The 13,643-nt window shown below is 30.6% G+C and overlaps 1 protein-coding gene across 3 annotated transcripts in view; it reads right to left on the reverse strand.

Moving 5' to 3' along the window:
• The window catches only part of LOC144849797 (A disintegrin and metalloproteinase with thrombospondin motifs 18-like), a 69,195-nt gene that overhangs the window by 33,523 nt on the left and 22,029 nt on the right, over nucleotides 1-13,643 (reverse strand). For all 3 annotated transcript variants that reach the window (XM_078706856.1, XM_078706855.1, XM_078706858.1), the window contains exon 4: nucleotides 706-913. In XM_078706856.1, coding sequence (XP_078562982.1) covers nucleotides 706-913 — 208 coding nt within the window. The remainder of the gene's footprint in view (nucleotides 1-705; nucleotides 914-13,643) is intronic.

Consider the following 13,643-nt stretch of genomic DNA (forward strand, 5'->3'; position numbering starts at 1 on the left):
ACTTTAGCCTATGGGAAAGTTATAGTAGGTTTTTTTTTGTTTCTCACTAGCTCATTTTAACTGAACCCATCCACTAGTGTTTGTGAGAAACTAAAATATCGTCTGCACTTTTATGTGTTATACAGTAGAAAAACATGCTTACAGTAGAACCTCTATTAAGGGGACACTTTCAGGACCCAACGAAGTGTCTCTTTGGGACCATTCAGGCTTATTTAAAATAAGATGATAAGAATGCTTCTAAACTTTGAAATCAGTTAAATTATACAATAATATAAAAATATCAGAAATAAAAAACATCAATATAAAATTAGGGCTCTACTGTAACTGTATAGAAGTATGTGTTATGCGAGTGAGCGTAAGGTTCTCAAAAACTGTATAGCAAGGGCTTTGAAACACAGAATGTGACACTTTACACATACTGTACCATGTCAAGGAGTGACAATAGGCCCTTTCCTGTTCAGTTTCAATTTCTAATCCCTTGGGAAGGGGGTGGGGGTTGTGTGTCCTGTGTTCTGTATATCAGGTTGAAACGTCAATAGTGGGCAACTAATTTAAATTTCACACAGGGGATTTTGACACATCCTATAGGTAATTACTATAAATCTACCTGATGATGACCTAAATATTTATTGACAAGACAAATTATAAAACAATACTATTGTCTATCCAAAAATGATTTTTATATAATTGCACATGAATTCTTACATTTTTTCTTTCTTCCACAAAAATGGTCTCTTGTTCCTCTAGCATGGCCTGTTTTTGGTTCATGTTTATGGTGTCTTATATCCACTGATCTTTTATATATAATATGCGCTGAGTGACCCTCTTTAGCCGTGTAATTTCTTGCTTCAGCTATGTGCTTTGGTAATGGTTGAATCAAGTAATCCGTGTCATTTGTTCGTATTAGGCCAGTCTAAAGAAAATTAAATAAAGAATACACATTTTTATATATTGTATGTATAGTACAGTAGTTTCCAGACTAAGTAGATACCTTGAACACAAAAGCAGATCAAGCAAGAGGATTGGTTCTTATATAGTATGAAAACAATTTATGGGTAGACATAGATGTAGTTGTTGTGCAGAGATTGGTATGGACATCCATCTTCAAAGTCTTCCACCTAGCTATTTACAGTTACTTTTGCATCCGCTTTTCTGTAAATAAAGATTACTTTATCTTGATTTAAAGATCATGGGAACTTTAGGACAACAACATTTTGTATTCAAAAAGTGGATGAAGCTTAATACGTTCTATCCAATTAAATAAAATAAAATTATGGTTTATTTTTAAATTATCAAAAATAATGCAATAAAATATGGTTTTATGGAGTTTATTAAAGGCAGATTATAAAATATATACAATTGGTGTTAATACAGTTACTTCCATTCCTAGTACGCTATCATAAAAGCAAAGGAAATGAGAGAAAATTGGAGTAATCGGTACAATCTGTTAGTGAGTGATGGCCGACTGTGCTGTTAACAATGCGCAAATGAAAGCTTCCGATGATACTAATAGACTGCAAAATCTCAGAGATAAGATGGGATGATAATATTTAAACAGATAGTCAACTGTCATTGGTAATGAATCCAGGGTAGCTTTTGGCTGATGTTATACAGAGACAGGCCTGTACTTTATGCTGGAATTTATTACAAATTGTTTTATGCTAATCTATGGTGTTGGAGGATGCCACTTTCCTAAAGCAGAATTTTCAGAAAATTAGGGACTCTCTCAAAATGTTCCAAGTACATAAAATTTGTGAACCAGTCTACCAAACACGTTTCTTTAGAGATAAAAACTATATTCTGAATGCCTAGTCATTTCATTTCATTTATTTCAATAACTAATAACAATAAGGTAGAGGAGCCTAAAAGAAAAGTTTTCCATGTCATGCTTTAGTTTTACATAGAGTACGGTCGGATATTTATTTAAACGCTCAGATGCTGAGACAGAATATCCTTGGTTAGGTTGACACTGGATATAAACGCTGATAAGTCATTGCCTGTATCTCTGCATTTACAAGACATTGGTACAGTGAGTGCTTCATAATCATATTTTGAAAATATAAAATATGGTTTACTATTATTATAATATATTTGTATTATATCTATATTTAACATACAATGTCCCAAATACTTTGTGACAGGGAATAAAAGTCCAAGTTCTCTAGGTCTTGTCTCTACAAATCTGACTCACAATGTTATTTCTATATCTGTCAACTTTAAAAGAAGTATAGAACATGAAGGTCATTATATTAACCTATTGTAAGTAGCAACAAAAATATATACAAAAAATATGAAAAATAGTTCTTTCCATTTGTTGTTCAAAAGAAAATATTTTGTCAAAGAATGATTATAAAGTAACAGTTCATTTTTCTATAACTGCAAATCAAAAAAGAGTAATTTATCCACACCATACATGAGTGCTATGAAAGAGTGTAGTATAAACATTCATTATGTTTCATTAATGTTTTTTAAGTATAGGCAGTTAACATTATCCTGTATATAAGTGGTATATTTCCTAAAGCACAACCTAAATAATATTATTCAGGCTAAAACTAATAATCTTAATTAAGATATGATGTGCTTTTTTAACATCGTTCAAAAGGATTACCACAAATTACATCCAGGGCTTGATTTGGAAGGATGGGGTTAATTTACAAAGTAGCCACACCTCTGTCACATGATGACTTCATTTTTAATTTTCTGTCATACTCTCATCTGCCTAATATCTACCAATCAAAATCTGGGATTAAAGTATTATAGCAAGTATTACTGCGGAAACTGAAGATTTTTTCCAGGAGCATTTAATGACAGAAAAGTTCATAAAATAAAAATCACACAAAACTGGTTTACATCGGGAAAATTTAGACAGTTAGCCTGAGGCAGTATTCAATAAAACTGCTTTCATACATTCCCACAATTGAAGTCTTGCTGTATAAAAACAATATAGAAGAAAAAGATGTACACCATATCATAAGGCATAAAATCATTATTTTCACTTCTTGGACAGTGTTACCTTTTTTAAAAAGATAGTGTCATTTTAAAACAATATCTGTTCTTTAATTAAATGTTTAAAATTTGTTTCCACGAATGATTAAATCTTCCATTTTAAGATTTACATTATGTATTTCACAAATTATTATTAAAATATAAAATTATCAATTTATATTGATGAACTTTAAGTCTATTAATCCATTAATATATTTTTTTTCATTTCTTTCATATGGCCTCGTTTCAATATTAAATATGTAGTATCATACATTATCATGATATCATGATTTATGCAAACCTGACTCATCAATATGAAAGAAAGCAGTATACAGTAGTAACATATGAGTCACAAATCATATTACAAAATGTAACTGTAAAGTGTCAAACAATAGCTATGACTGACAATATAAAACAAATAAACAAAGACTCATCTTCTGTAATATATTGTTATATTAAATTATATAATATTCAAAATTATTATATCATTATTAAAAGTAGAAAAATTAAACCAGACCAGGTATGGAAAACATTATAATTGAAGGTTATGTAAAGTTGAACAACCTAAACAAATTTTACACAATGAAGTTTCTTCATTATTTTAAAGATTACAATCGGTTTAAAATAATAATAATAAATGGCTGGGATAAATGGTATATGCATTTAAACGTGATTAAACCTGAATAGGTAAATTGTATTCAAGCCAAAATACTTGTCTCCCAGCTCACAAGCACCAGAATCCAGGTACTCAAACTCTACTTTTTTCTTTGATTCCAATATTATATATTATAAATAACTAACGTCCTATCACAGACTGTTTTTTTAGTGATAGAAAAATTGTTGGTGACAAACTGGTTTATGATAATCCTTTTATAATTGGTCAGCTCCAACAGAAACTGATCAATTATTGATTAATAATTGGTCAGCTCCAACAGAAACTGATCAATTCTTGATTGATAATCGATCAGCTCTACTGAAACTGATCAATTCTTGGTTTATGATAATCCTTTTATAATTGGTCAGCTCCAACAGAAACTGATCAATTATTGATTAATAATTGGTCAGCTCCAACAGAAACTGATCAATTCTTGATTGATAATCGATCAGCTCTACTGAAACTGATCAATTCTTGATTGATAATTGGTCAGCTCCAACAGAAACTGATCAATTCTTGATTAATAATTGCTCAGCTCTACTGAAACTATTATTGATTAATAATTGCTCAGCTCTACTGGAGTAACATTCAATGAGAAGATACTTATTGAGAGGAAAACAGAGTTGACGCCTTTTTTCAATTATCGTTATTTAAAAGAACTGAATATTAACTTAAGTGATAAAGTTACAATCTGTTATTGCCACACTTCATTACAAATAATTTTTGACATGAAAGGATAGGTATTAAGTGCTTGAGTGTTGGCCTAGGGGTGATGTTTTGACTCTTGGTGCCTAATGAAGGATGCAACTCTATAGAAAATGACCGGTTTCTTTTAGGCCTAGGGGTGATACCACGGATAGTGGTGCCTAGACTAGGGTATTACAAAGACATGGAAGGATTTTCTTAATTGATACCAGTTGCATGGAAGCTCCAATTATGTTATTCATCAAACATTCTGTATCGTATTCCGACTGATAGTGTTCATTTCAATCAATTCTAATTACATTTTTTAATATCCTCTCTATCACTAATGAATTATGTTGTTTTATAAATCTGCCTATAATTACAGAATTCTTTCAGAATCTACATATTTTTTCATCACTGATCAATTATCAATCAAGAATTGATCAATTTCATTTGGAGCCGATCAATTATCAATCTAGAATTGATCAATTTCATTTGGAGCCGATCAATTATCAATCAATAATTAATCAGTTATATTTGGAGCTGATTATAATGCGACTTTTAGGATACACTCAAATACACACAATTACAAGAAAAAAAACCAGAAATAAGCCCATTGCTTCAAATTCTTTTTGAAGAGATTATGTATAAGCCTGCTAAATCATGGGATTAATACAAATCTAAATATGAGAATCTAGGGTACAATAGAGAAAAAGTTATTAGTTATTTTAAATATTAACTATAAGCCAAAACATGAGACAGTGCACTTTACAGTATTAAACTGTAAATATTTGAAAGAAAGAATTGGTCAAACCGTCTACAAAAGTCACACAAATTGTTATATTGGATTGGAACAATAGATCAGGATCTGAAAATCCCATGGAAAACTATGCACTTAAAGCTCAAATAAACCTGCTTTTGTTTTGCTTCAATCATTGCAAAATAAAATGAAAAACTATCTATAAAGTCAACTTATTCTGTTCTATATTATCTATCATAAATTAGTAATTTATCAAAATTGTCAATTGCTTTTATGATGTTTATTTTGCGAAACACTTTGGTTAAATAAATGACAAACTTGAAATATAATTCATGACTCTCTACTCATTCTATTAAACTGTTTAAAATTAGGAAGGAATATAAAGAGTGTGTTAGAATGGAAACAGATGTACTGTAAATAATTATAAGAAAATCTGCACTGTAAGGATTTCAACAATATGACCATACATGTCTGAATAAGGGTCAAGTTATACTATTTTGAAAAAGTGCACAGGGTTATTAATATTAAGGACATCATTGGGCAGGGAGATAATATTGGTCAGTGATATTGAAGATGAGCATATCCTATCAAACTTGTCAAGTGGGAATTAAAGGCTTAGACAGGAGTGTTTTGGGTGTTCACTGGGTGACTGATGGCGTCACAATATTGACAGCTACTGGATATGTCGTCTTGCGTTATAATCCACAGGTTCAGTTTTGCAGTCAGAATATAGACAGTTGGATTCCATAAGAGATCCTGATCCCTGATGACAGAAATTGAACTTTGGAGATACACTCATGTCCACGTGGGTACCCGGGGCTGTGCCACCGAAAGTGTTGTTATGTCATACACTCATGTCCCTGTGGGTACCCGTGGCTTTATCACTGTCACTAAAAGTGTTGTTATATCATTTTTTTTTCTAGGTTACCGGTACAACATATTTCCTTTTTAATAGTAAAATCAAGACATATCTTCATAAAATGTATTTTAATTATACATGACATACTGTACAGGAAATTAACCGTTTTGTAAATAATTTTAATAATTAAATTTTCATTTCAATACTATCTTATAACTGCTTTATGTTTTTCAGTAGTAAATAAATATTCCTATGATGATCTAAATGTTTTTACGGGGATATCTGATTTTTAAAATAGGTGTTCAAAATAAGCAACAGGTCTACTTTGAATACTGTATGGGTGTTTCTCGATTAGGAAATGGTTGTTATAGTAGTATATATACTTCAAATGTAGCGGGAGGGGTTCTGCTGTATATACTAGGTTTTCTGTTGTTGATTGCTCTTATAAAATGTGTAATAAAAAAAGAAGTGGCCTAATAACTTGTTTAAATGACATCGAGAAGGACATTGGCGACAAAAACCTAAATCCATTATAACCTTACAAGTTTCCTCAATAAATTAATTGGATAATCTCAATTAATGCAATAAAAATTCCACAAAAAAGCTTCCAATTAATATATTGACTGTAGAGTAATTTATTTGACTGTAGACATGATACATATCAAAGGCACATATAGAAATAACAGGCATCCAATACAAACAGAACTGTGTATAGTAAATTTTACCAACATAATATAATAATATTATCCAACACAATATTACAATTGAAGTTGATCTTTTTATTCTACGCCCTAAAGAGTAAACTATTTAAATATTTTTTGATTCTACGACCTAAAGAGTAAACTATTTATATATTTTGATTATGAGGATTATTTTATGAAATAAAGTTTAAACTTTATTTCTTGATTTCTGGATCTGGATAAATGAATATTCTTGACTCTAGGATTGTTTTAGATTACAGTACAGTATACAACTAATGAATATACTATACTATATTATCATGTGATTGTATTTATTTGTGTGTGGAAAATCAATAAAACAAAACAAAACAAACAAATGTTACACAACAAGAATATGCACTCTGAGTTTAATAGTATGTCTATTGAACACCATGTGACCTATAATCATCCAATCAAATGACAAGAATCTACTCAGGATGGTGTGTTATAATATGGAGTATTACATTATGGATGTAATGCAGTGAAACTGTCATCAAGTAAGGCTGATTTGTAGTAGCCATATTGTAAGGAACTTTACATAGATTGGACACATTTGATTTTTGAGGAGTTTCCAATTTATCACTTAAAAAGATCTTTGTACTATATTATTGATATGACCACACCCACTTGACATTAGGAAAAATCACATGATTAATTTGTTGCAGACTGCTAATTTTCCTGATGAGACTATGAAATACCAATTTTAATTTGATAATACCATTTTTAAAATGTATAAGGAACAAACATTTCCTTGAAAAACAAACCAAAAACCGCAAAAGAAAAGTCACATGTTCTATTTAAAAGATATAACTTTGTCAATTCTGCCCTGTCAAACTACATATTCTACCACAAACTGTCATTCACCTAAATTCCCAGAAAAAAATATTGACCCAGACAAAACTACAAAACTGAACTTCAAGAATGCCAAAGTTTGATTGTATCTGTAGGAGATACTGTATGTACATTGTGTATGAAAAAAAAATCATTCAAGTCTGTAACCAGAACAGTACAGGGGCATACTTTTTTACCCAAATGGGAACTTAGTACTGTGTGTCTTTGTAGTCTTTTAGCCTAGATTCCTCCACCAAAAAGGTGGTGTAAGGGGAGGGTTGTTGAACGTTACTATACCCAGACTTACCATTGGCAATTGAATGTACAGGGTAATACAACAATAAATAACAATTACTAAAGAATAAGAAAAATAAAGATGGTAATACTAGTTTGAAAAACTGTAAGATTACATAATTACTATTATTATATTAACAGAAATATTATTATTTTATTTATACTGACAACACAATTCCCTACACTCCAAAAACCATCCTGAGGCATTAAAAATTCATCCTGTCTCCGACTGCAGGTCAGTGAGTGAACCCTTGGCTAATGGCATATATAGGCTAATAGTCTAGGCCGGATTGAAGCTCTCTTAAGTAAATGTGACAATGGTATATTCTGCTTACGGGTGGGTTGTTCAATAAAAAAAAAACTTGGCTTGGATTTAGTAGCTAATAGCAATAGTCATTTTTTAACAAGGAAATCATTTATAATCATGTACATATATTATGTAAATAATATGAAAATTGCATAAACTTTCCTTTTTGAACTCAATATAATTCCAGAATGAATTACTTTAATAATTTATAGGAATTAAACGTGTTGAAATTATTAATATTTAAATGAAAATTTCTTTGAGCTGAAATTATGTTTTGTAAAGTTTTTTAATAAACTGGGCTTTTTGTTGGGCATTCAGACTGATGTTCGCAACTACTGCAATATTACCATCTCACAGCTCTGTGTAAAAGGGGCTTTAAAACAAAGAGCATGATTGGGTACAATGACACAAGAACATCTTTCTCTAGAGTATACAACTTAAAATTATAATCACATTGTTCTCAGACAACACCATTTGTTTAGAATTATACACCTGTGTGACTTGGAATAAATTGGTAATGTCCCCAAGCCTCACCCCGTTCCCCCGACAAACTTATCAGCCACATTCCCTTTATACAATCACTTAACATCAATTTACATCTAATTCTTACCATAAATACATCTCTTCCTTTGCACAATCTCTCTTTGTTTACCAATCAGACATGAACCTTATCAAATTAATAGCATGTTCAATGTCATTATTATAATATATAATAGTGCTTAACCTATAAAGGCTATTTCATTTGTAAGCTTTTATAAGTAAACAATAAGGCTTTATATTATTTTTATTGTTTTTCGTAGGGTCAACAAACAATTCTTTTTCTAGTCATGACTCAGTCAACTTGGGGACTACTGAAAAATAGTTTTGTTTCATAAACAATACTCTTTCTATTAGTACAAATTAATTTATTGTGTATTACAGTACAATAGCGCAATAATAAATAATGAAATAGTGACACAACAAAAAAATAGGTACAGAGGTGTATTGTTTAATGATTTAATTTGTTTGTGTCAAGTAATCACTACATGACCATTTTTGCACCATCAGAATTCCATACAAAAACAACTTTATAATAATGGTGATTCCTAAAAAAAGAAAGAAGTGTTTAATAATAATATAAAAAAAAAAAATGGGGGGTGAAGTTCCCAAAAGGGAGCTAGTTTAAACAGAACTCACTAAAGCTTGGGTGAAAATGCATCTGAATATTCTATCCTACAAATGTCATATTCAAAGTCAAGAGGACCAAATCAATTGTTAATCTTAGGAATGAAATCATTTAATTTCTATTCAATTCAGTTTATGTGCAAGGGTCACAACACACAGTTTGTGATTATTCAAAGCCAGTCTTCATTACTAGTCTTCATTACTAAACCAAGTGAAAAGTCAAGATAAAATTAACAGCACTCAACATGCATACAGTTTGTAGAAAGACAACTTCTAAAAGATAGTTATACTAATTAGCGAGCAAGATTATACTGAATTTGACACTCAGTTTATGAGTATTCAGTAATACAACAGGCCAATGACCTAATACACATTTAAAATGTTTCGTTATGTAAACTATTTGGAGCAGACACAAAAAAAAAACACCATACTTCTATATTTAATTTATTTTGCATTTTGAAAGAAACTATGTCACAGTTTAAACTTTCAAATAATGTAAAAATAGCAGTTAAAAGTAATTTAAAGAGGAAAAACATCAAGTTGTTAAGAAAGGTAAACAGTGGTATAGAATTGATATTTAAAATACATTGAAAAAAGATGCAACAAACGTAACCATAGGATAGGTTTACAGATTATTGTAAAAATGTAAATATATCCCCTATATGTAGGTCACTGTTATTACAATAGAAGCCTATTGTGACTGTGTCAGAAAATGTAGTAAGGTAAGGTTTAATGCTCTTAACCTTTCAAAGTCATAAAAATCTGCTTTATATCCACAAAATACTCTACCTTTTCTTGGCAAAGAGAAACCAAGTCAGTTAAAATTATGTTTTAAATAATCAGTAAAGGAATGTACAATGAAGAATATGGTAGGCCTACTACTTATGAAGTCTATAAGCAGTCAATACACAAAGCAAAGGGCAACCAAGTGACCACAAACAACATTGTTGCAAATAACTATAATGCTGGGAGAGGAACAAGGAAGAGCTGGGGGAAAGGAGCAGACTGGGCTTGGTGGGCCCAATTTGCCTATGGTACTGTATACTGAAGAACTAGATTTTTGACTACCACAATAATGATGATGACATGACGACAAATAAATATACTGTATGCAACATTCTTTTGATGTAATGACCTTTAAATAAATACCATCTTCTAGACCAAACAAAAGATACTATTTAATTAATGTATATCATCCACCTGGTCAAATATTTTAATACTCTAATACTGTTATTTGTTGACATTGTGTAAGTATTATCCTACAAACCTTTACATAGAAATCCAATGCTATAACACTTCTATGTTGTTGTTAAAAAAAAAGTGTAAGATGTTTACAAAAATGTTCACTGCTTGTATGATGGAAATTCAACCTACCACAAATGAGTGAATGATGCAGAGAACTGTATTCTTTATTCAATGTTTATATTGTTTAAGCATGTATATTTTGTGACATACCACATTAATGTATGTAACAGTGTTTCTGAAGGATAACCATTTATTCATGCTCATTACTATGCAGTTGCTATGTTGTTGTTAATTATGGTACATGATAAACAAGGCCGTATAATGGCTGCAGTCGCGTGCTCAAGTTAGTGTTTACCAACCAACTGACCAACCGACTGACATATCTGACTGTTTTGATCAGAGATTATATTTAATCGTATTGTGTATTGTACAAATGGTAAATAGTTTAGTAGATGAAGATGGTTATTTCAGAAGAAGACTCATATACATCTGAATTTGGCAAGCGATTATGATCCTTTAGTTTCTTTCAATTTTACTATTTTTTTATTTTTATGTGTAACCTTTTATTTATTACATACTGTACTGTATAAACTAGAAAAATTACTATATCACACAGATCATATACTATAATATTATGTTCAGATAAGTCCTTCTTGGCAACTATTATCATTCATTGTTTCTACAACAGATAAATTAATTTCTTGGCAAATGTTGAACAATCATCATTTCTACTTACTGCCAACAAACTTCTGTATTACACACTAGTACACCAAACCAAGCCAAGAGAAACAGCTGTTACGATTATTAACTGAGTTCTTCACAGGAAAGGAAGGAATGTTTCAAAGTTAGAAGAATACGCCTACAAGGAGTTTGTACACACAGATTTTTAGTAATGACGTTTGGTATCGGGTCCAAGATCAATAGTGTGAAGGGTGGGGATGTTGGGGACGTAGCCATTGCTATGGCGTAAACCCTTGGCTATACCTTAAGCTGTTTGTGAAAACATGCCAATTTTTTTTTTGCAGAAAAGATATGGCCAGTCACAAAAGAGGAAGATAAGTCATAGCTAATGGCATAAACCCTTGGCTATACTTTAAGCTGTTTTTTAAACATACTAACAACTTCATTCCACTGAGAAGACTAGTATAAAGCGCACACGGGTAAACTGTGTACACTGACCTACAGTTTATAGTCCAGAACTAGGAACCAGTTGGCCTCAAATCCATGCTGATGTTGGCTCTTTAGGTATGGTAAATGTCGCCCTGCCTTTAATTTGTCATACAATTCCTGGACAGTAGGTTATGGTGAATAATGGTAGTCCAATGAATTTCACTGAATATCACTCGTCATGCATATATATCAATTGTTTCCTGCAATATGTAATCAAATCAGTGGTCCTTATAGAATAGAATTCTTGCCAATTCAAATTATTTTATTGCAGTTACTTTATTTCATTTATGATTGAGTACCATTTTGTACATCTATTAAAACATACATTAGAATGGGGACACCTTGGGGACCCAACAATGTGTTCCCAATGTTGTCCTGAATATGGATTGGCTCTAGTGTTAAAAAGAAAGTGTCCCAAATGAAGGGTTTTATTGTAAATCATTTATTAAAACAGTATATAAATAAACTATTATTACAAGGGTAGCAATGCATATTTTCTTGGCAATATACTTTAGCGGGAATTTATTAAAATAAGCTTCTAATGACAAATAATCTCAAGTAATCCCAAATCCAAACTAAGAGGTAAGCCATCAGCTGAATGTATTATACAAAGTGCAAACATGTTTCTTGTATTAGAAACACTAATCTAATTCTTTCATTACAAAGTAAACATATTAACAGTTTAAACCGGCTTTTAAACTACCGCCATTTGAATTCTTTCACTAAATTCACTGTTGAAATTTCTCTGTGGCCTATTTTTTTCCGTACAAAAAAGCTGAAAAATACTATCACATGATCACATTATATAGCGTTGAGCATGCTATAGTGCAGTTAATTTAATATCATTTGAACCACATTTGTTCAATCAAGAATCTACTTTAAAGGTGTTATAGAAGAATATTAACCACTTTGAATCTGAAGCAAAACATGTGTATAAACAAAAAAAAGTTGAGGCATTATTGCAGCAAAAGACAGTACATATTATTCTATTAATATAAAGATTATAGTTTCAGTTTCTCACTGTACGACATATTTTATGCAACCAAATCTTTAAAATATCTTATCTTTTTATCAGATATGACGTTTTGTCTGATCAAAATGACCTAATTAAAAAATATTAGTCACTTTATTAGCTAATCTTGTGATGTAACTAAAAGAAACCGTTTGTATGACATTTTGTAGTTTGTTTGTTTTTAGAGATAATGGTGAGAAGGTGCAATAAAACATTTATTTAATATCATGTGACCAACAATCCTCCAATCAATAAGTCCTCTAAGGTGTGTTATAAATTAGATTATAATACCTCTGACATAAAGCCCACCTACATTTTAGGAATAAATTTCATGCACAATCATCCATTTGGGTTTAATTTTGGTTAATTTGGTCCTCATGTTCAAGATTATTGGTATAAACCCAGTCAGTTGTGTATAACTATAAAATTACACAGGAATACAGTAGTAGCGGATCATAATATTCATAATACAGTATAAGAATATGGATGTTCATTGAATTGTCTATTTTTCAAAATATACATCTCTCCTTGCAGAATAGGGCTATTGTCAGTTTATACAGGTAAGCTTTGCATAAATAACTGTTTTATAATAAACACAAATTGAAAAAAAAATGTAAAAATATTTTTTTCAGAAAATTAATAAATAGGAATCCTTTTTAATTTAAAAATATTGATTTAATCATAGGAAACAAATTTGTAAATTGTTGTTTAAAATAAGCATACATTTAATATTTAATTTTGTTTATATAACTGTTACAAGGACAGATTTTACAGATACAAATTAAATATAAAGTGATTTCACCCTACGATCAAACTTGATTATAAACTGAAGTTTGCCGTCTACAGATATTACTATTTGTTTCCTTTTTTGCGCCATTATAAGTCTTGGTCTGCCTGTATAATACAAACTTGAGACGTTGCATATATTTAAAATGCACATGACATAACATCTAGGGAT

This window comes from Antedon bifida, chromosome 8 (genome assembly GCF_963402885.1).
Source record: "Antedon bifida chromosome 8, ecAntBifi1.1, whole genome shotgun sequence".
Classification (NCBI taxonomy): Eukaryota; Metazoa; Echinodermata; class Crinoidea; order Comatulida; family Antedonidae; genus Antedon; species Antedon bifida.